The 22,545-nt window shown below is 42.8% G+C and overlaps 1 protein-coding gene across 5 annotated transcripts in view; it reads left to right on the plus strand.

Moving 5' to 3' along the window:
- LOC100380321 (phosphatidylserine decarboxylase) overlaps nucleotides 1–22,545 on the plus strand; it is a 42,023-nt gene that overhangs the window by 12,127 nt on the left and 7,351 nt on the right. Inside the window, exons 1-5 of one of the 5 annotated variants that reach the window (XM_045724520.2) lie at nucleotides 5,114–5,249; nucleotides 9,541–10,139; nucleotides 14,861–15,026; nucleotides 21,941–22,177; nucleotides 22,352–22,499. In XM_045724520.2, the coding sequence (XP_045580476.1) occupies nucleotides 9,964–10,139; nucleotides 14,861–15,026; nucleotides 21,941–22,177; nucleotides 22,352–22,499 (727 nt within the window). In that variant the 5' untranslated portion in view covers nucleotides 5,114–5,249; nucleotides 9,541–9,963. 5 annotated transcript variants of the gene reach the window in all.

The raw sequence follows: 22,545 nt of genomic DNA on the forward strand, positions 1-22,545 counted from the left end.
GATTGTAATATCACCAGGAAATGAGCTCAGTGCTTTTTCTTTATTTAGGAAATCTGTTCCCAAGTATTCCCACGCATAAATAGGCATATGCAGTGCTTGACTTGGGCAGGAGTTCACCGGAGCTGAGTACCGACACCTCACATTTTCTACTGCTTGAGCTCCTGTTCCTCTTATAGAATATTATCTCAAAAGTATTGTGGAGCTCCTGCACCTAAATACAAACAGTACCGGCACCCAAAATGAGTACCAGAACCTATTTCAGTCCAAGTCGGGGGCTCTGGGGCTCCCGAGTGGCACAGCGGTCTAAGGCACTGCATCTCAGTGCTAGACGGCGTCACCACAGACACCCTGTTTCGAATCCAGCCGGTATCACAACTGGCCGTGATTGAGAGTCCCATAAGGCGGCGCACAATTGGCCCAGCGTCGTCCAGGTTTGGCCGGTGTAGGCCATCATTGTATTTAAGAATTTGTTCTTAACTGACTTGCCTAGTTAAATTAAAAATATATATATATATTTTTTTTTAAGTCAAGCTCTGGGCATATATGATCATATACCAATGTATTCATGGTTTGAAAGTATTCTGTTTTTCTCATACTATATCTGTTTGGGTTTCTTGCAGTCGATTTGCAGTGTACAAATTATTTATAACTATGTTCTGGACCATCTGCTCAAGGAAAAATCGTCCCACAGCTGAATGTGATTTGGACCCCTGGTCTAGGACTTGTGCCACTGGCACATAATTATGTAATTTTACAGATACCATGGGACCGTATGAGAATGCAAAAAAGCACAGAAGGCATCTCTTCAAATTGTCTTCTCTTCATTTTATGTACATTCATTAACCAAATAGCCTACAGAAAATAAATGGAATCTCCCCCAACCCTGTAAAAATGTATCCTATGCCATTTCTATCCTCTTTCCCTCTCTGTAGAATCAGTGCTGTTGTTTATGCACCATAGTCTCTTTTATACTGTTAGTCTCTCTGGGTCACAGTAGTATGTCTTTTGACAAAATTGTACTTGACAAAACATCCCTTTAAACTGTTTCACTTCTGTATGTAAAGGAACTAACCTTATGTAAACTAACAGATTGGTGGGCTTATTTGCTTTAGCTACAAAAGGGTGAATATTTATACGGCAGTTCTGTAATAAATTCTTGCCTATTTTGAAGTGTACCCTTTGGGGGCCTGGTATGCAGACTTTCTCAATAGGGCTTTGCAATCAATTGAGTGTGGGGTGAGGTTTTGTCACAGTGCAAATGGAAGCTCATTGGCTAGTTTGGGGATGGGTTAGGGAATTTCCCAGACTTAAGTTGATGTTTTTATCTCGCTATATTGTAAATAAGCATGGAACAGTCAACGTGGTGGACTTTTGGTCGCACCCACTTTTGAACTGTCCAATACAACATGCGACTATCAGAAAGTGACTTGGCAAGGTCCCCTGGTCACTGTCAAGGTCAGCATTGTCATCATGGCATCTCAACTTCCCACCGTGACTATGAACACACTCTCTCACACACACACACACACACACACACACACACACACACACACACACACACTCTGAAGTGTGAACACCCATACACACTCACCTTATATTAGTGCTGGGCGATTAACCAAAATGTTGGTTTATTTTAGTTTTTAAATAACTGACTGAAGTCTGTTCAAGTATTTGAATTCCATGTTTTTTTGTCCACTCAACGCACCATTTGTGCTGTTTCTTTAGAGAGATTTGTCTCTGGGATATGTTGTCCCAACTCATCATAGTTAAGCGCCGAAAGATGGTAATTAACTACAATGACCAGAATCCATTGTGCCTGTTCTCATTGGTTCTTTCCGGGCAAGCCTGTGGGGCAGGCAGACAGACATGGAGAGGAAGAGCGATAGAGCGACACGAGGGGAATAAAGAGAGGTTGCTTAGGTCTCTACACGACAGTACATGTAATTGATTGATAGTTGTGATTTAGCAGTGTTAAAAGTATGCCTGATCTACTTTTGAAGAACTACTGAAATGGTGATTTTTGTCAGACAAATGGCAGGAAGTACGCTATGGTTAGCCTGAAGGATGACTCAGGGGAACACAGGGATAGCTGGCTGCTACAGCCTGAGCAGAGATTATATGATGACTTGAATAAAATATTAAGTCATCAAATAAACAATGTAATATACAGAACTGAAATATTTTATTAAAGTAATGTGAATAAAGGGTAGTTTATTAATAAGTCATATGCTGTAATGGCCAATCACTACCATCATTTGTTTTGTGTTACAGCATTGAAAACTGTGATTAAATGAACCGACCTCAAAAGGCACTTATTGCTCAGCACTACTGTGGAGACACACACACACACACACACACACACACACACACACCACACACACACACACACACACTTGTCAGAGAGTTAGGCTCACACTTCACAAGTCTCATTTGGCTTCTCAAAGACCCACATGCACATGGCCTCCTAACAATGGCCTGAGTTCTTCTCATGGTGAATCTGGGCTGAGACACGAATGGAATGGTAATGAGCAGACTAGACAGGGGCTCTCAATTTCCCCTCCGACAAGCCAAAGACACAGCATTCTGGGCCAGCTACAAGGAAATTGGGGATTGGAGCATTCCCTGTCTCTCACTCTCTACAGACTGATTTAGCAGTTCCTCTTTGGGTAAAGACAGAGGTATTGTGTATTTATGTAACATATTTTACATTTGCATGTAGTATGGATAAATGCACATACTCACTACTGTTCAAGTTTGGGGTCACTTAGAAATGTCCTTGTTTTTGAAATGACATCAAATTGATCAAAAATACAGTATAGACATTGTTAATGTTGTAAATGACTATTGTAGCTGGAAACGGCTGATTTACATTTTTTTTATTGAATATATACATAGGCCCATTATCAGCAACCTTCACTCCTGTGTTCCAATGGCACGTTGTTAGCTAATCCAAGTTTATCATTTTAAAAGGCTAATTGATCATTAGAAAAACCTTTTGCAATTATGTTAGCACAGCTGAAAACTGTCCTGATTTAAAAAAGCAATAAAACTGGCCTTCTCTTAACCTGTTTAGGATAGGGGGCAGTATTTTCACGGCCGGATGAAAAAACGTACCCGATTTAAACTGGTTACTACTCTTGCCCAGAAACGAGAATATGCATATTATTAGTAGATTTGGATAGAAAACACTCTGAAGTTTCTAAAACTGTTTGAATGGTGTCTGTGAGTATAACATAACTCATATGGCAGGCAGAAACCTGACAGAATTCCAAGCAGGAAGTGGCCTGTCTGACAATTTGTAGTTCTTCTTAACTACCATATTGGTGTTGAGAGCAATGCGGCGGAGGCAGCAGCAGAGTTAGGAGACGAGAAAACAGCCCTTGCCTTAATTGTCTAAGAAAAGAGAGGATAGAGGAAACCTCAACTTAATAGGTCTATAACATTTACATTTACATTTTAGTCATTTAGCAGACGCTCTTATCCAGAGCGACTTACAGTAGTGAATGCATACATTTCATACATTTTTTTTCCTGTGCTAACTGTTAAATGTTAAATGTGCCATATATATCTACAGAAATAAGACCTATCCTGATTTATGTTGACTATTTGAGTGTTTGGTTGAAAGCCTACTGATTCCGTGAGCACCAAGGCTCACACAACAATTTCACAAATTCGGCAGTTTTTAATCTTTGCTATGCTGTGATAAACGCTTTGCACTTTTATTTTCATTAGACCAGCCTCCCTGGTATTATTTCTAATTTATTTAGTGTTTACACTTCCAAATTGTGAAATTATAATAATAATAACCCTCTTTTCCTTGATTCCGTTGTTGTTATTATAATAATGTCATTGTCATTAGTAAGCTTAGTATAGCAGCCAAAGTTTGGACACACCTACTCATTCCAGGGTTTTTATTTTGACTATTTTCTGCATTGTAGAATAATAGTGAAGACATCAAAACTATTACATAACATAGGGAATCACATAATAACCAAAAGTGTTATCCCTATTTGGTAAAATTTATTTATCTTCTATATACCAACCCTACCTTGTCACAACATTGGCACAAATGCATTACAGGCAAAAAACTTTACAGTTTACATACATTTAAAAACATTAACATGAATAGATACCTTTATTTGAATGGAAATATAATACACCCATTTTATAAAGAGATTTACCATTCAAATTAAAGTATTACCATTAAAATGTATGCATTATTGCATACATGGCTATCTTTGGGAAATTGTAATTAAAACATTTAATATCGGCCTCCTTGACCCCCAGAAATCGGCTTCGCCCCTAAAAAATCCATATCGGTCACTCTCTACTGGTAACTGGGAAAATAATGGTAACACTTGAGTAAATGAGAGCTATAAAGTATATTGAAAGCAGGTGCTTCCACACAGGTGTGGTTCCTGAGTTAATTAAGCAGTTAACATCCCATCATGCTTAGGGTAATTTAATTCTACCATGGCTATGCCCTCATAGGATGACAATGTCCCCATCAACGGGGCATGAGCGAGTGGTCACTGAATGTTTTGAGTATGAAGACTATGTAAACCATATGCCATGGCTGTCTGTCACCAGATCTCAACCCAATTTAACACTTATGGGAGATTCTGGAGCGGCACCTGACAGTGTTTTCCACCCCCAACAAAACACCAAATTATAGAATTTCTCATGGAAGAAGGGTGTCGCACCCCTCCGATAGAGTTCTAGACACTGGTAGAATCTAAGCCAAGGTGCATTGATGCTGTTCTGGCTCATGGTGGCCCAATGCCCTATTAAGACACTTTTATGTTGGTGTTTCCTTTATTTTGGCAGTTACATGTACACGGCTGTTTGTAGGCTTAGTTGATTACACAGTGCTATCTTTACTGTACACATTTGAATATTTGTGAAGTCTAGTTCATCACCCCAAACTTATCGTTAAGATGGCCCCACTGTCAATTTGATGAGATGATTATCGTATTACTGCTGTAGATTCTACAGTAGATTTGTGCATTTGGACCATTAGGCTACTTTGGCATGTGGTGAGTCAGATGACATCACCCAGCAATTATAGTCCCTTGAACGTGATATCTGCCCGCCCACCCTCTAGTCTCTTAAAGGGCTTGTCCAGCCAGTACGCAGGACTTTGTTGTGAGAGAGTAGAGGGAACTGACTAGCCTTCACCTTTAACTAGCACGCAGTGAGAGACTTAACTTCCCCTTTGTCAATTTGATTCACGCTTCAGACAACAGAAGGTAATGTTCAGAGTTTGTTTTTAATATGGAAAAACACAATTTTAGATTAACGTTGTATAATGCATTATCTGAAATATGTAACTATGTTTATGGAAGTGTTTAATGTAATCTAATTAATCAGAATAGTGTTTAATAGGGAAATGTTACAGGAAGTGGTAACAAAATCCAAAGTGAATTTTGGGATAAACAGAATCTGTACTGAAGTGTTACTTTTGACAGTTCCTATGTCTTTACAGTAACTGTTATTATGAGTAGATTACTCATAACAGTAGTCCGTAGCGTCAGTGTGTCAGTTAAGGAAGGAAGTGGGTGTTGTCCTGCTTTTAGGGACCGGCTCCCTGTTTGGTGAAGACATACGTTGCTTGAGAGACTAATAGTGTTAACTGAAGACTCTCACCCCCCAAAAAGGTGCAACATCACACTGATGGATAAACAATATTGAGAAAATAGTTGGATAATCTGGGAGTATAGTGTGCTATTTTTCTAGAGAGGCCTTCTAGGTCGGGTTTTCAAACTTTTTGGGACCGGCGGGGACCTCTTTGTGATAGCAAATTCATTATGGACCCCCCCATCAGCACACAACTCGCATTAGATAAAAATAGCATATGAGTTTTACTATAACTTCGGCAGTGCATGGTCAGATTAACCAATATTAAAGGCCCGCCTCTTGGCATCGGAGAGAGAACTTTGCCGTTTTCAAGCAAATTTCCTGCTATTCTACACGTTTATCATAGTTCAGAAACTTTTTGTTGTTGCCGCTTTAAAGCTAATATCCTGAAATTCTACACATTTTGCCATGCGGCAGAGAAATTTGCAGTTTTAAATCTTAAATTACAGTACATTTAGGTAAAACAATGAAATGGGGGGGTGGATACAAGATGTTATCGTGTTGAAAAATGTATATTTAGTGGAGTACTGTGGATACCAGGCCCATGTTGCTCAGGGTTAAAGGAAAATTCCACCCCAAAACTATCTTTTGGTATTTGTTTCATTAGTCCATTGTTGATATAGTGCCATTTTATTTTTGTTGCATATCAGCAATCAAGTTTTCAAGATGTATAATATAGAAATACAGCCGGTATGATGCATTATTTCACTTCACAAATATTTAATATTTATTAAAACTATAATGTTCCGTAAACGAGTTCATGCCAACAAATCCAATACAAAAACTATGTTCAATAAGCACAACTTTTTTATTTCGAAACAATCAGACCAGGGGTTCTGTTTCTTTTAAGCCTGCTACGCTAGGTTAGGCGTGAAAAAAACTGCAGCAACCTGAATGGCTGAACATGATACGCAACATCCGCGATTAGCATTTAGCCTCTCTAGCACGGTGGGAGAAAATGGTGTTTCATAAAGTCCACTTTTTTTTCACCTTCTCACCATTACAGTTGAAGTCGGAAGTTTATACACTTATACAGTTAGGTTGGAGTCATTAAAACTTGTTTTTCAACCACTCCACAAATTTCTTGTTAACAAACTATAGTTTTGGCAAGTCTGTTAGGACATCTGCTTTGTGCATGACACGATCTTAGAAGCTTCTGATAGGCTAATTGACATTATTTGAGTCAATTGGAGGTGTACCTGTGGATGTATTTCAAGGCCTACCTTTAAACTCAGTGCCTCTTTGCTTGACATCATGGGAAACTCAAAAGAAATGAGCCAAGACCTCAGAAAACAAATTGTAGACCTCCACAAGTCTCGTTCATCCTTGGGAGCAATTTCCAAACGCCTGAAGGTACCACGTTCATCTGTACAAACAATAATCGGCAAGTATAAACACCATGGGACCACGCAGCCGTCATACCGCTCAGGAAAGAGACACGTTCTGTCTCCTGGAGATGAACATACTTTGGTGCGAAAAGTGCAACTCAATCCCAGAACAACAGCAAAGAACCTTGTGAAGATGCTGGAGGAAACGGGTACAAAATTATCTAGATCCACAGTAAAACGAGTCCTATAACGTCATAACCTGAAAGGCCGCTCAGCAAGGAAGAAGCCACTGCTCTAAAACCGCCATAAAAAGCCAGACTACGGTTTGCAACTGCACATGGGGACAAAGATCGTATTTTTTTAGAAATGTCCTCTGGTCTGATAAAACAAAAATAGAACTGTTTGGCCAGAATGACCATTGTTATGTTAGGAGGAAAGGGGGAGGCTTGCAAGCCGAAGAACACCATCCCAACCGTGAAGCACAGGGGTGGTAGCATCATGTTGTGGGGGTGCTTTGCTGCAAGATGGACTGGTGCACTTCACAAAATAGATGGCATCATGAGGTAGGAAAATTATGTGGATGTATTGAAGCAACATCTCAAGACATTAGTCAGGAAGTTAAAGCTTGGATGTAAATGGGTTTTCCAAATAGACAATGACCCCAAACATACTTCCAAAGTTGTGGCAAAATGGCTTAAGGACAACAAAGTCAAGGTATTGGAGTGGCCATCACAAAGCCCTGACCTCAACCCTATAGAAGATTTGTGGGCAGAACTGAAAAAGCGTGTGTGAGCAAGGAGGCCTACAAACCTGACTCAGTTACATCTGAGTCATACATTCCTCATGCTCTGTCAGGAGGAATGGGCCTAAATACACCCAACTTATTGTGGGATGCTTGTGGAAGACTACCTGAAACATTTGACCCAAGTTAAACAATTTTAAGGCAATGTTACCAAATACTAATTAGCGTATGTAAACCTCTGACCTCCTGGGAATGTGATGAAAGAAATAAAAGCTTAAATAATTCATTCTCTCTACCATTATTCTGACATTTCACATTCTTATAATAAAGTGGTGATCCTAACTGACCTAAAACAGGGAATTTTTACTAAGATTAAATGTCAGGAATTGTGAAAAACTGAGTTTAAATGTATTTGGCTAAGGTGTATGTAAACTTCCGACTTCAACTGTAATAAAGTTGAGAAAGTTGAAGCCTTTGCAGCCTGAATGGAGAAAGTACGAACCGGTAGCCGGGACACTCGAGTGGATTACCGGCTGTCCACATCAAGCCGTTTATGGATCTCCCATAGTGGAGATCCATAAAGCCAAGTAGCGGCTACCCAGGCTACAGGAAACAATGCATTTTATTCGGCTACAGATTAAAAAAATTATTTACTTCACTGGGTGGTGAAAGTGCACAGTGATCTTGATGCCCCTTTCCAATAAATATTGGTCTTACTCTGATGACGTGATCGATGCTTGACTGCCATTTGACAAATAACAATATTTTATCCATAATAATCTCATGTAGACTAGCCAACCAACACAGCCTACCCACACTGTGTCTATGAGCTGTTGGCTAGAGCGCACGTGCCTGGACCAGAGTAGGCACATTTGATATTTAACCCAACAGTTTTTGTGACAAAACTATCGGTAGAGTTGAAAATGTGACCAAACACATTGAACTTTTAGGTTTTTATTCAGTGCATGACATTTTTTAAGGGAAAAAGTACATTTTGCGCACACTACGTCATCATGAACAGATTTTTATCCGCAACAACTCTGTTTGGTGTAAACACCACTAGTGAGAAAATGCTTTTTTTTAATGCAGATTTTAGAATATTCAAATGAAAATCTGTGGACAATTGGATGGAAAGCTAGCTAATAAGATCATGATCTGTTATCTCTTCATTCCCTGCTGTTTTGTAAAGAGTGAATCATTTCAGAACGTTAAGTGTCATCGTTAGACATCTGTTGTCTGACTGTGGTATTTTTAGGGATGGTTTTTCAGTCCTTTGAACCGTAATTAATGTAACTGACACCAAACCAAAGGGATTATTTGCTAGTGCGTAAAAGCTATTTTTCATGTGTTAAACAAGACATGCGATTTCGACCCGAGGCTATTTTGGAAAAGTCAGACAAGTAAGAAAGCTGATGGGCTTTAATAATAGACATTCATTTAACCAAGTTATCTTCATTATAACCAATGCTTAACGTTCTGAAATGATTCACTCTTAACAAAACAACAGGGAATGAATAGATAGCAGATTATGACAATTAGTCTAATTTCTGTTATTCGTGTAGTTGGGAGACAGAGGGTCCAGATGCCCCTCCAACCCCCCCATCGGCTGATTGTAGGATAGGATAAGGTAGGAAGCAGTGGAGGCTAGCCAGGCTTTCAAAACAGGCCAAAACCTAAGTTAAAAAAACAAGGTACGGCAAGCATCCTTATGAATGCCGAATTATACTGTTATACAACGCAACACTTATTAGCAGTATAGGGGAGTGGCCAGGAATCTTTAACAGGGTCCATGAACACTGTAGCTGATGGGATTTTTTTCTCTCTCTCATCAAGCTGCCCCTCCCCCCAGGCAGACCAGTCCTCCTCCAGTCTCTCACTGTCACCAGTCAGCTGCAGCTCCTCTCAGATCAGCTGTGAAACAGTCACCCCACCTTCTGGCACCCTGCCTCTGCACACTGGTACAAAATAACTTTGAGGCCCCTGGAACCCGGAGAGAGAGAGAGAGATGACAGAGAGCGAAGAGAGGGCGCGAACGGATTACCCCCCTTCACCACGTCACATCCGTCCTACCAGAGAAGGGGGATTGGCTTGAGAATAGCGGAGCGAGAGAACAAGATCCAGCGAGAGAACAGACGTGTGCACACTGAGCGAGAGAGAGGCAGCCCCAGTGAAAGAAGTGTCTAATCTCCCCACACCTTCAGTGATAATGTGTCAGAGCAGGAACCTGCAGCGGGCAGCAGCGCGGAGCTCAGGGAAATGGTGAGATGCTGCAAGTCTTTGCACAGCCCTCCGTCTTGCTACAATCTCCACAGAGTTAGGGTTGATGTGCGCCGGCTCCGGCCGATCAGCTCCTCTGGGGAGCAGGGGGGAGTCAGCGGCGGCAACAGCTCAGGCCAGGGGGCCCAAGCACTCAGCCACAGGAACCGATTCAGGTATGCTGAGAGAGAGAGAGAGAGGGAACGAGATGAATGACTACAGGATGACTTGACGTGTGTATAACATGCCTGCTGTTAATGACAGAGAGAGGACTGACATGGAGAGAGAATGAATGGTACTTAGCCTATAGAGGGATTGTTTACAGTACATGAGTGGTAGAGATGGATTGAAAGAGCCTGAGAGGGATGACTTGAGCGAGCATAGAGGGAACTATTAATGTAATGTTCTGCCGCGAGATTGAAGCTGTAGCAGTGGTGTGGTTTGTGAGTGGGTGGTTGTGTTGTGTTGTGTACTTTGTGTTGAGCTGTACCCTGGCTGCTTCATGAGCATGGGGACAAGTGTGAGCCAAGGGGGTGACTATTGAGTGGGTACAGTTGGTCTGCACTCCCAAAGCCCCCTCAATCTTTTTTCTCTCTCAATCTTCTGTCTCTCTCTCTGTCTCTCTGTCTCTTTGTCTCTCTCTCTCGCTGTCTCTCTCTCTCGCTGTCTCTCTCTCTCTCTCTCGCTGTGTCCCAGGCAGCACAAAGCCTCTGTTTGGCCTAATTGCAACGTAATGTCCTTAAGCCCCGAACAGGCAGGCCAGTCAAAGGGGGAACAAAGCATCTGGTCCAGCCTTACCCTGCCAGCTTCAGAAGTGGTCCTGAAAGAAGTAACGGATAGATGGAGTTTTCAAGAGCTGCGTGAAGGCTAAGACTCGGCTAGTGTGGATAGAGCGAGGCAGGAGAGAGAGAATGCTATGCAGTCAGTGATTGGCTAATATGTGCCTGCATTGAGGAAGAGAGGGGGGTGCTGCTGGAGCGTGCGTTTTGTGTGATAGAGAGCAAGCTAGAGACGGGATAGCCAGGAAATGGTAATTGGTAAAGATTTTAAATATTTAAAATGTTCTGCACTGGTAGACTTCTATGAGAATTGAGATTGATTTACATGTAAATTATTTCTTTGCCTTTTTTTATATCCTTTTATAAAGGGGTTAAACATTATGCAAATAACTTTGTTTAGGCTATATTAGCTATATTAGCTCTAATCTTATAGGCTGTTGTGTACCTGTCCAGGCTGTGAGTAGTAAATATTGCTCTCCTGTTTAGAGTTTAGAAAAGATGAGTGGCCCAGTGTCACACTCTGCAGTCCAAACCAGGCCAGCCAACCAGCGGTGACTGTGAGGAGAGCAGTCGCTAGCTCCAGTACACGACCTACTGAACGGCACCATACAGCCACATCAGCAGCATGCCTCCGTGGAAGTAGTCCCCTACCCTGCCATCCGTGTAGCCAAAGTAATCAGAGATGTGATTTTCCCTGATGACTCAATAATTCCAGATTTCTAGAATCAGGAGTATCTTAGATCTCTTGCTATGGATCATTAGATTTGTTGATGACCTTCCCCCCCCCCCCCCCCGACTGTTATGTTGTGGTGATCAAACCCTTGAGAAATTAGACAGTCTTAGGTGGTGATAGGACTGTCTGTGTAGACCCACTGAACCTCACAGCTCCACACACTGCTCCGGATTGAAAAACCATCCTCAGATCTGTGTGTGTGTGGAACAATATGGGCACTGTTCTGTCTGAATGGCTGTGCTGGGGACAATCGTTAAGCACTGGCTGTAGTTTCACAAAGGGCGCATCAACATCAGCCTGTAAAGCACCATTTAATTGATCTGATTCAGCTCTGAGGCAAAACAGGTCTATAATGACACAGGGATTAAAGACACAGCGGGGCCACTGACCGACCTGTGAGTGTGTGTCATCAAATCAATCAAATCAAATGTTTATTTGTCACAGGCGCCGAATAAAACAGGTTTACACCTTACCGTGAAATGCTTACTTACAAGCTCTTAACCAACAGTGCAGTTCAAGAAATAGAGTTAAGAAAATATTTACTAAATAAAATAAAAGGTAACAGTAGAATTACATAACAATAACGCAGCTATATACAGGGGGCCCGGTACTGAGTTAATGTGCGGGGTATAGGTTAGTCAAGGTGATTTGTACATGTAGGTTGGGGTAAAGTGACTATGCATAGATGATAACCAGCGAGTAGCAGTAGTGTAAAAACAAAGAGGAGAGAATCAATGTAAGTAGTCCAGGTGTCCATTTGATTAATTGTTCAGCATTCTTATAGCTTGGGGATAGAAGCTGTTAAGGAGCCTTTTGGACCTAGACTTGGCGTTCCAGTACCGCTTGCCGTGCAGTAGCAGAGAGACACGTCTATGACTTGGGTGACTGGAGTCTTTGACAATTTTTTTGGGCCTTCCTCTGACAAAGCCTAGTATATAGGTCCTGGATGGCAGGAAGCTTGGCCCCAGTAATGTATTGGGCCATACACATTACCCTCTGTAGCGCCTTACGGTCAGATGCCGAACAGTTGCTATACCAGGCGGTGATGCACCCGGTCAGGATGCTCTCGATGGTGCAGCTGTAGAACTTTTTGAGGATCTGGGGGACCCATGCCAAATAGTTTGTCTCCTCAGGGGGAAAAGGTGTTGTCGTGCCCTCGTCACGACTGTCTTGGTGTGTTTGGACCATGATAGTTTGTTGGTGATGTGGACACCAAGGAACTTGAAACTCTCGACCCGCTCCACTACAGCCCCGTTGATGTAAATGGGGGCCTGTTCGGTCCTCCTTTTCCTGTAGTCCACGATCATCTCCTTTGTCTTGCTCACATTGAGGGAGAGGTTGTTGGCATGGCACCACACTGACAGGTCTTTGACCTCCTCCCTAATGGCTGTCTCATCATTGTCGGTGATCAGGCCTACCACTGTTGTCATCAGCAAACGTAATGTTGGTGTTGGAGTCGTGCTTAGCCACACAGTCGTGGGTGTACAGGGAGTACAGGAGGGTACTAAGCACGCACCCCTGAGGGGAACCGGTGTTGAGGATCAGCATGGCAGATGTGTTGTTGTCTACCCTCATTACCTGGGGGCGGCCCGTCAGGAAGTCCAGGATCCAGTTGCAGAGGGAGGTGTTTAGTCCCAGGGTCCTTAGCTTAGTGATGTCAGTGTGTCTGTGTGAATTGATTGAGCTTCTGTGTGTGGTCGTGCGTGAGATTGTCAGGGTCAACTGTTGTAATTGAACGTATCCAGTCCTACTCATTGTTGTCATTAGACTTGCCTCCTCGGTTTGGCCTACAGGTCACCTCTATGCCAGTGGTAGGTGTTAAGGTGCTGCTGACTGTCTAGTAGGGAGTCAGTGTTGAAGCTATCCATGGCACGCTTGTGTCTTTTCCTGATTAGAGTGGACTGGTCTTCTTTAGGCCTATAGATAGCTGTAGAGCAGAATGTATTATACCCCCTCTCTCCCCCCTCTCTTCTCAGGCCTGTTAGCTCTGGCTCATCACTCTCAGGGCCAAGTGCAATCCACATCCCCTGACTTACTAAAGCTAATGTGGACATAGCAGAGCCATTCCTTCATTATGATTTGAAAATGTATATACTAGCAAATAAATAATTTGGGTATGCAAAAATTAAAAAAAGAATACAAATAAATATATGTATGTATGTATGTGTGTATGTATGTATGTATGTATGTATGTATGTATGTATGTATGTATGTATGTATGTATGTATGTGTGTATATATTTATTTATATATTAGTATTATTTTTTTTAATTGCATACCAAAATACCTACTTTTTAGAACGCAAGTGCGGGTATTCGTACACGGCCTGTGGTTTTGGACAAAGACGTTGGTTTTGCACATTGCGTGCGTTGGATGTCCCTTGTTGCGGTAACATTGGCCTCCCCCTTTAGAGTCCACTGCTGCATCACTGCTGCCCTAGTTGGTCCTATTGTTCAGAACCAGGGCAATACATCACAGCCACTTAAGCCTATTTTAATAGACTGTTTAACAGTGCAGCCAGGCATATTCATGCGCAGATGATTTGATTTGGCTGTTGGGTGGATATGCTGTTTCTATGCATTTTATGCAGTGTGTTTACCATCCACACTTTGATGACAAGCACAAAGTTTGTCATCAAAATCCCGCTCCGCATTTATCGGCTAAGGCTAATTAATTTTTTTAGCAATTTTAACTTGGCATATTGAGAGATCTGGATGGATGGCAGTTAGACATTAGGTTATTTTAAGGAAACACACAGTTGGCCTGACTAAAAGCAGCCTGAAGAGTAGGGTGGATTCTGTATGAAATATGAATATATGAGGAGTTTCTTAGGAAACGAACCATGTGGTGGTTTGGATGAGATACTGTAGAAGAGTACCATCTACATTGTTGAAGAGAGTTTGGGGATACAGTGGGGAGGATGTGTGCAGTCAGAACATGTGAACGTACATTCCTATCAGGAAATAGGCTACTGTGTTGTGTGATTGTGTTTGAACAGTATAAAGTAAGAGGGCATCATTGTGTCATTTTGTTTTTCCCATTATGCCGGTATTTAACACGTCTTTGTGTAGGACCATTGTGTCATGTCCATTGCGTGGACATAGGTATGTGCATTATTCACGTGCTTTTCCTGTTTGGGTGTTTGTGGGGGAGAGTGTCTGTGGGTGAATGTGTGAGCCTCTGTCCTGCCTGGCTGTCAGCCGGGCGGAATGCCGGCGGTGTCCCTGCCTGCCTGTCGGTGTCCCTGCCTGCCTGTCGGTGTCCCTGCCTGTCGGTCTGCCTGCCTGCCTGTCATCTTTCAGTGTTTCTGTACTGAGACTGTTTTGTGTGTACTATGTATACATGGCCATACCTGTGCCAACCCAGCGTTTTGTATGGTTGCCTAGGTTGCAGTTCCCTCAGTTGGCCTTGCGGCGTCGTCTTGGCCAGTTGAGCTGCATGTCCCGGCCCGCCTTGCGGCTGCGCTCATGGCCGCTCAGCTTCCTCTACTACTTCCTGACCTTCGGTGCACTCAAGCCCCTGGCCAAGGTTGGCTGGAGACCAACAAGCAGGGTGAGTATTTACCTGCTAACAGCTGCTGCATCATTTATTTGTGTATATCTGTGGGTTTGTGTGTGAATGAATGTCAATCTCAGCATCCAGGGGTACCAACTCTTAGAATACTTGTGGAGTAGGATAAGAGTTCCTCTCTTACAAGGTAAAGTACAACGTGAACACTTGAAAAAGCATTATCATCACTCTAATAACCCCTATGGTCGTTAGTTTCCCCTGCGTCGTGACCCTAGGTTTTCTCGGCTAGAGGTGGTCTGTTAGAGGCACTGATGTGTGTGTAGGGATGGGCACAGTTATTTAAATATCCGAACGGACGTTAGTATTCCATTACTTTTATTTATTTATTGAACCTTTATTTAACTAGGCAAGTCAGTTAAGAATAACATCTTATTTGCAAGAGTATTCATTATATATATATATATATATACACACACACACAATACCAGTCAAAAGTTTGGAGACACCTACTCATTCAAGGGTTTTTCTTTATTTTGACTATTGTCTACATTGTAGAATAATAGTGAAGACATCAAAACTATGAAAAAAACACATATGGAATCATGTAGTAACCAAAAAAGTGTTAAACAAATCAAAATATATTTTATATTTGTGATTCTTCAAAGTAGCCACCCTTTGCCTTGATGACAGCTTTGCACACTCTTGGCATTCTCTCAACCATCTTTATGAGGTAGTCACCTGGAATGCATTTCAATTAACAGGTGTGCCTTGTTAAAAGTTCATTTGTGGAATTTCTTTCCTTAATGCATTTGAGCCAATCAGTTGTGTTATGACAAGGTAAGGGTGGTATACAGAAGATAGCCCTATTTGGTAAAATGTTATGGCAAGAACAGCTGAAATTAGCATAGACAAACAAAGAGCATAAGAGAAACGACAGTCCATTATTTTAAGACATGAAGGTCAGTCAGTCCAGAAAATTTCAAGACCTTTTGAAAGTTTCTTCAAGTGCAGTCGCAAAAACCATCAAGCACTATGATGAAACTGGCCATCACGAGGACCGCCAGAGGAAAGGAAGACCCATAGTTACCTCTGCTGCAGAGGATAAGTTCATTAGTTACCAGACTCAAAAAGTGCAGCCCTAATAAATGCTTCCCAGAGTTCAAGTAACAAACACATCTCAACATCAACTGTTCAGAGGAGACTGCATGAAATCAGGCCTACAAGGCCAAACTGCTGCAAAGAAATTGCTACTAAAGGACACCAATAATAAGAAGAGACTTGCTTGGGAAAAGAAACACGAGCAATGGACATTCAACCAGTGGAAATGTGTCCTTTTGGTCTGAGATGAAAGATTTTTGTTTCCAACCACTGTATCTTTGTGAGACGCAGAGTAGGTGAATGGATGATCTCTGCATGTGTGGTTCCCACCGTGAAGTGTGGGGGTGCTTTGTTGGTGACACAGTCTGTGATTTTATTTAGAATTCAGGGCACACTTAATCAGCATGGCTAGCCCAGCATTCTGCAGTGATACGCCATCCCATCTGGTTTTCGCTTAGTGGAACTATCATATGTTTTTCAACAGGACAATGACCCAAAACACACCTCCAGGCTGTGTAAGGGCTATTTGACCAAGAGAGAGAGAGTGATGGAGTGCTGCATCAGATAACCTGGCCTCCACAATTACCTAAACTCAACCCAATTTGAGATGGGATGAGTTGGACCGCAGTGTGAAGGAAAAGCAGCCAACAAGTGCTAGCATATGTGGGAACTCCTTCAAGACTGTAGGAAAAGCATTCCTCATCAAGCTCTTTGAGAGAATGCCAAGAGTGTGCAAAGCTGTTATCAAAGTGTGGCTACTTTGAAGAATCTCAAATATAAAATCTATTTTGATTTGTTTAACACTTTTTTGGTTACTACATGATTTCATCATTTTGATGTCTTCACTCTTAGTCTACAATGTAGAAAATAGTAAAAAAGAAATAAACACAAACCCTTGAATGAGTAGGTGTCATAACTTTTGACCTGTAGTGTATCTGTCTGCCTTTTTTTAATGTAAAGACTTTGTCTAAAACGTAATAAAATTATTAGACTATGGCATTATACATTTGAATAAAACAACAGTTTTATGAGTGCGCCCCATTTCAATAATAATAAAATGTACCGGTAGCCTACACACTTTTCACTCTTGTTATTGTCGGTCAATCAAAGTATTACAGTCAGAGGCTCCATGTGTAGCAAGTGAAGTGAGAGATTTTTAATCAATGCTAAATGGATTTACAATTACGGAATTAAGTTGGCTAAATTAGGAGTAGGCTTGGATGATCAACCAACAGGTAGGCTGTTTAATATGAGTGAGTTGTTGTCGTCAAGGACGCACAACAAAATCGCCTCAATTAGCCCAGCTAGCTAGCTGGCTAACTAACTTAGCTGGCTAGTGTAGCTAGCTAGCTCCTTTACATCAAGACACACACTACCAGATGAGAGGATAGAGAACCTATCGCAGCAACAAGTTTGTCTAACTTGGTTTGGCTACTCTATCTCCCTCCATGTCAGACACACCCGCCCCTGGTCCTCTCGCTCCCCTCCCCCACCCGTCTGTGCTGAGGGCACCGTTCCCACCCCCACCCGTCTGTACATAGTGTACTGCCTCTCCTGAGACCAATAGTGAAATCATTTAAAATGCCCATCCCTGTGTGAGGTGCACCTCCCCTCCCCTGACACAGATGGCTGGACCCATATGGACCTGCAGAGCTTCACTGTACAGGCCCTACCGTACAGCCTATCAAAGGCCCTTTGTGTGGGCCACACAATAACAGAGAAATGCTTTTTGTTCTCCTGCTTTGCTCGCTCGCGCTGTCATAGTCACAGGGCGACTGAGTGCACTTAGTTTCAATGGACACTGTTTATCCCTTACCATCAGCCAATAAGCATTTAATGTTAATGAAATGTTGATCTATTCCACCTACCCTGGACCATTTTTCAAAGGGGAAACTCAGTCGTGGAGATTGAACTTGTCTGCCATCCATAGCGTCTGCTGATCTCATTTTCTGCAGTTTGGACATTATCTGTGATTTATCTTTAGCTACAGGAGCTAACTGCCTGTGAGTTATGTGGGCGGATCTAGACTCAGCAGGCAGCACCGGTGGCTTAAATTCAGGACGGTGTGTTTTACGTTCCAGAACATTCAGATAGTAATGTTGTAGAACAGACGTACTCTATATATACAAAAGTATGTGGTTACTCCTTCAAATTAGTGGATTCTGCTTTTTGTGTGTATATAAAACTGAGCACAAAGCCATGCAATCTCCATAGACAAACATTGACATTAGAATGGCCTTACTGAAGAGCTCTGACTTTCAACGTGTCACCGTCATAGGATGCCACCTTTCCAACAAGTCAGTTTGTCAAATTTCTGCCCTGCTAGAGCTGCCCCGGTCGACTGTAAGTGTTGTTATTGTGAAGTGGAAACGTCTAGGAGCAACAACAGCTCAGCCGTGAAGTGGTAGGCCCCACAAGCTCACAGAACAGGACCGCTGTGTGCTGAAGCGCGTAGCGTGTAAAAATCGTCTGTCCTCGGTTGCAACACTTACCATCGACTTCCAAACTGCCTCTGGAAGCAACGTCAGCACAATAACTCTTCTTCAGGAGCTTAATGGAATGGGTTTCCATGGCCGAGCCGCCGCACACAAGCCTAAGGGCACCATTTGCATCGCCAAGCGTTGGCTGGAGTGGTGTAAAGCTCGCCTCCATTGAACTCTGGAGCAGTGGAAACGCATTCTCTTCAGTGATGAATCACGCTTCATAATCTGGCAGTCTGATGGACAAATCTGGGTTTGGCAGATGCCAGGAGCACGCTACCTGCCCCAATGCATAGTGCCACCTGTAAAATATGGTGGAGGAGGAATAATGGTCTGGGGCTATTTTTCATGGTTTGGGCTAGGCCCCTTAGTTCCAGTGAAGGGAAATCTTAACACTACAGCATACAATGACATTCTAGACAATTCCATACTTCCAACTTTGGCAACAGTTTGGGGAAGGCGTTTCAGCATGACAATGCCCCCGTGCACAAAGCGAGGGCCATACAGAAATGGTTTGTCGATCGGTGTGGAAAAACTTGACTAGCCTGCACAGAGCCCTGACCTCCACCCCATCAAACACCTATGGGATGAATTGGCACGCCGACTGCGAGCCAGGCCTCATCGCCCAACATCAGTGCCTGGCCTCATTAATGCTCTTGTGGCTGAATGGAAACATGTCCCCGCAGCTGTGTTTCAACATCTAGTGGAAAGCCTTCCCAGAAGAGTGGAGGCTGTTATAGCAGCAAAGGGGGGACCAAATCCATATTAATGCCCATGATTTTGTAATGAGATTTTTGACAAGCAGGTGTCCACATACTTTTGTTCATGTAGGGTGCTTCTCTATCAATCACATTGAATCATTTTGTCAGCTCGTTTCATCAGTTTGATCTGTACGTTATAGTTCTATCTGCAATGTTCCGTATGTTGCGACCAGGAAAACTGGAAAATACATTTTTTGAGGAACCGAATCGGAACCGGGAATGAAAGTGAACTATACTGTTCCGGAACAGAACCATTATTTTAAAAGCTTGGGAATAATGTTATTTTACTTTCCGGGAATTTTTTCCCCATCAACAAAGTGCCTATGCAAAGCCTTCACTCTGTCACTCAGAAACTTGTTCCAATGTCTGCCTGCCAGCTTAAAATCTTTGCCAGTGCGTGTATAGGCTACCTGCGCTTCCCCCTCCAAAGCATAGGCTACTGTAGCCTACTGACGTTACAAGCGTGGTTCAGCAATTAGGGACAGATTTTTTTTATTAGATTTAGAATGGATTAACTTTTTCAATGTTAGTTAAAGATACTATAGTAATCACGTTTCACATTGGATTTATTAACTACTAAAAGGTAAGACGTGTTTTTATTTAAATTCTGGTGCCTCTGCATCCACAAGCTTGTTAGCTAGCTAGCTGTGGCCCAACGTTAAGTCAACTCTCTGAAGGTCGAAGACATTCAAAGTTCCTTCATAAAAGCCGCTCCTCCCGTAGGTATAATTCTTTGGGCCTAATTCAGATAGTGCATGTCATAAGATGCCCAGCGCTTCAAACCAAGCCTCCTTCTCCACCCTTTCTTGCTCCCTCCCCACCCGCAAAATTTGTCATATCTCGCATCCAAATTTGTCTCTCCAATGCATGTGAACAACTATAACTTGCTTGCTCCATAGCAAGCTGCTCTATGCGCACTGATTGGTGAAGTAATTTGATGTCGAGCTAAATGTAAAAAATGGATCAGAAAGGAACGATATAAACATTCACTTTTTGGGGGTTTGAGTCGGTTCAGAACTTAATTTTGCTGGCTGGAAGGGAAAAAAATAATGGTTCTGTTCAGAATGAAACGATTGGAAAATAATTTGGATTGTAACCCACATTAAATACGCCCCAGTATTTCTCCTACGTTTGTATTTCTGTTCAGTCTGAACTCTGATCACTTTCATGGTTTTTAATTTAGCCCTGAACTCCATGTGGATTGAGCCACATTGTGGATGAAATGGATTTTCTAGGCCCTTTCCCCTCCTACCTACCTGTTTAAGTCCTATTCTATTTTAGGTCTATTTTAAATCTGTCATTGTGTTTATTAATTATTCTGTCCTCGCATTGGAGGCCATGTCAAAAAAAATATATATATATTGTGCCGCGGTCTGTTCGTAGCCGAGTTGGACTTGAGACGGATTTGATCCTGTAGGCTGCAGATCCCTAAAGTGCACAGTCAACTAATTATAATTAACGAGGCTTGCTTCCACACATCAGGATTAGCCCGGTATTAAATTAATCATGTTTTGTGTATTTAACCCCATCTATATCATCAGATATCTTGCAACATCCGATTCGCAACATTTTCAAAGGGGAGGATAGGTAAGCTTTATTAGAGTCCTTTTCTCCTCCTTCCTCATGTCAGCTGGTCCAGAACATGACTAATCCACTTAGCTAGGCAGACGCTATTGATGATTCCAGCCTGGCCCAGGGAACAGCTAGAAGCAGCAGCAGCAGCAAGTCAAGCAGCAAACCATCTGGATCGCTCAGGCGATAGAGGAATCTAAACAGTCCTGACTGCTTGCAGGTGCAAGGAGGGTCAGATCATCAGATCGCTTTGTCACTCTTCACTTCATTGCACACTGAATTTCGCAGATGGATGTTCTACACCTGTGCAGAGAGGTCAAGTGACAGGCGGCTCCTTCAACTTGACTGGTCACATCTCATGGATGCAGAGATAAATAGAGTAGAAGGGGATGTAGGAATCAATAAATTTCGATTACTTTGGTTTTTTGATGCTGCTGCTCAAACCGACGCTGCTGCTCAGATGTGGTCGTGTTTTGGTGAGTACAGCTTAGGGCTAGGTTTATGTTTAGGTATCCTTAAAGCCGTGAATTGATGGCTTTCTATGCGACTGAAACTTTGCAGTGATCTGGAAAAGATGATTTTGCAAATATACACAGTTTGTGTGAGTTCTACCTGTTCACTTTAGGCTTTTACAATGCACCTGTAAACTAAGACAGAACTTCAGGTGTGCAAAAGTTTGATCTATTCAGGCGTCTTAAAACGCTGTCAACACCTCAACCTTACTACCTGTCCCGCACATGGCCTTGATGCAATTGACCTAGTGATATGGGAGGCTAATACTTTTATTCAAGATGTCACCTTGCCTTCAATAGCCTCGTCTGCCAGGGTTCTAGCTTCTCCTCCTAGAGTTCTCCCAGTAGAGAAGCAGTTGCTCGGTGCCAGATCTGTTTGTGCACTGTTGCCAACTCCTATGGTCGTTTGGTGTAACAATGACCATAGGAGTTGGCCAGACCACAAAAACAAGGAGCCAGGATGCAGCCAATGTGAGAACATGGAGTCTAGCTATGTGTAGTGTAACCCAACATTCTCCTCCTCCTTGGTTCAGGTTGCTCTGTACAAGACCATCCCGACACGGCTGCTGTCTCGGGCCTGGGGTCGGCTGAACCAGGTGGAGCTGCCGACCTGGCTGAGGAAGCCAGTCTACAGTCTGTATATCTGGACGTTTGGTGTCAACATGCAGGAGGCTGCTGTGGAAGACCTAATTCAGTACAGGAACCTGGGAGAGTTCTTTAGACGGAAACTCAAACCGGCTATCCGGCCCGTGTGCGACTCACACTGCGTGGTAAGTGTGTTTTTGTACGTGCGTGCATGTTCACACGTATATGTGAACTGTCTGTATGTGTGTGAATTTGAACTACTCTTCCTGCTCTGTCTGATCAGAGTTCTCTCTACTGGCTTTTATACACACAGAGGAGTAGATCCCTGGCTAAAGCCATAATGTCTGTGTGCTTTTCAGATCAGCCCAGCAGATGGGAAGATCCTGCACTTTGGGCGAGTGCGGAACTGTGAGGTGGAGCAAGTCAAAGGAGTCACCTACTCTCTGGAGACCTTCCTGGGACCACACACCTGGGCTGAGGCCATCAACAGTACCATCAAGCCATCAAGTGAATACCTCTACCCTTTCCCCCTCCTGGTCTAATGCCCAATCCC

Source organism: Salmo salar, chromosome 01 (genome assembly GCF_965601325.2).
Source record: "Salmo salar chromosome 01, fSalSal1, whole genome shotgun sequence".
In the NCBI taxonomy this organism is placed as follows: domain Eukaryota; kingdom Metazoa; phylum Chordata; class Actinopteri; order Salmoniformes; family Salmonidae; genus Salmo; species Salmo salar.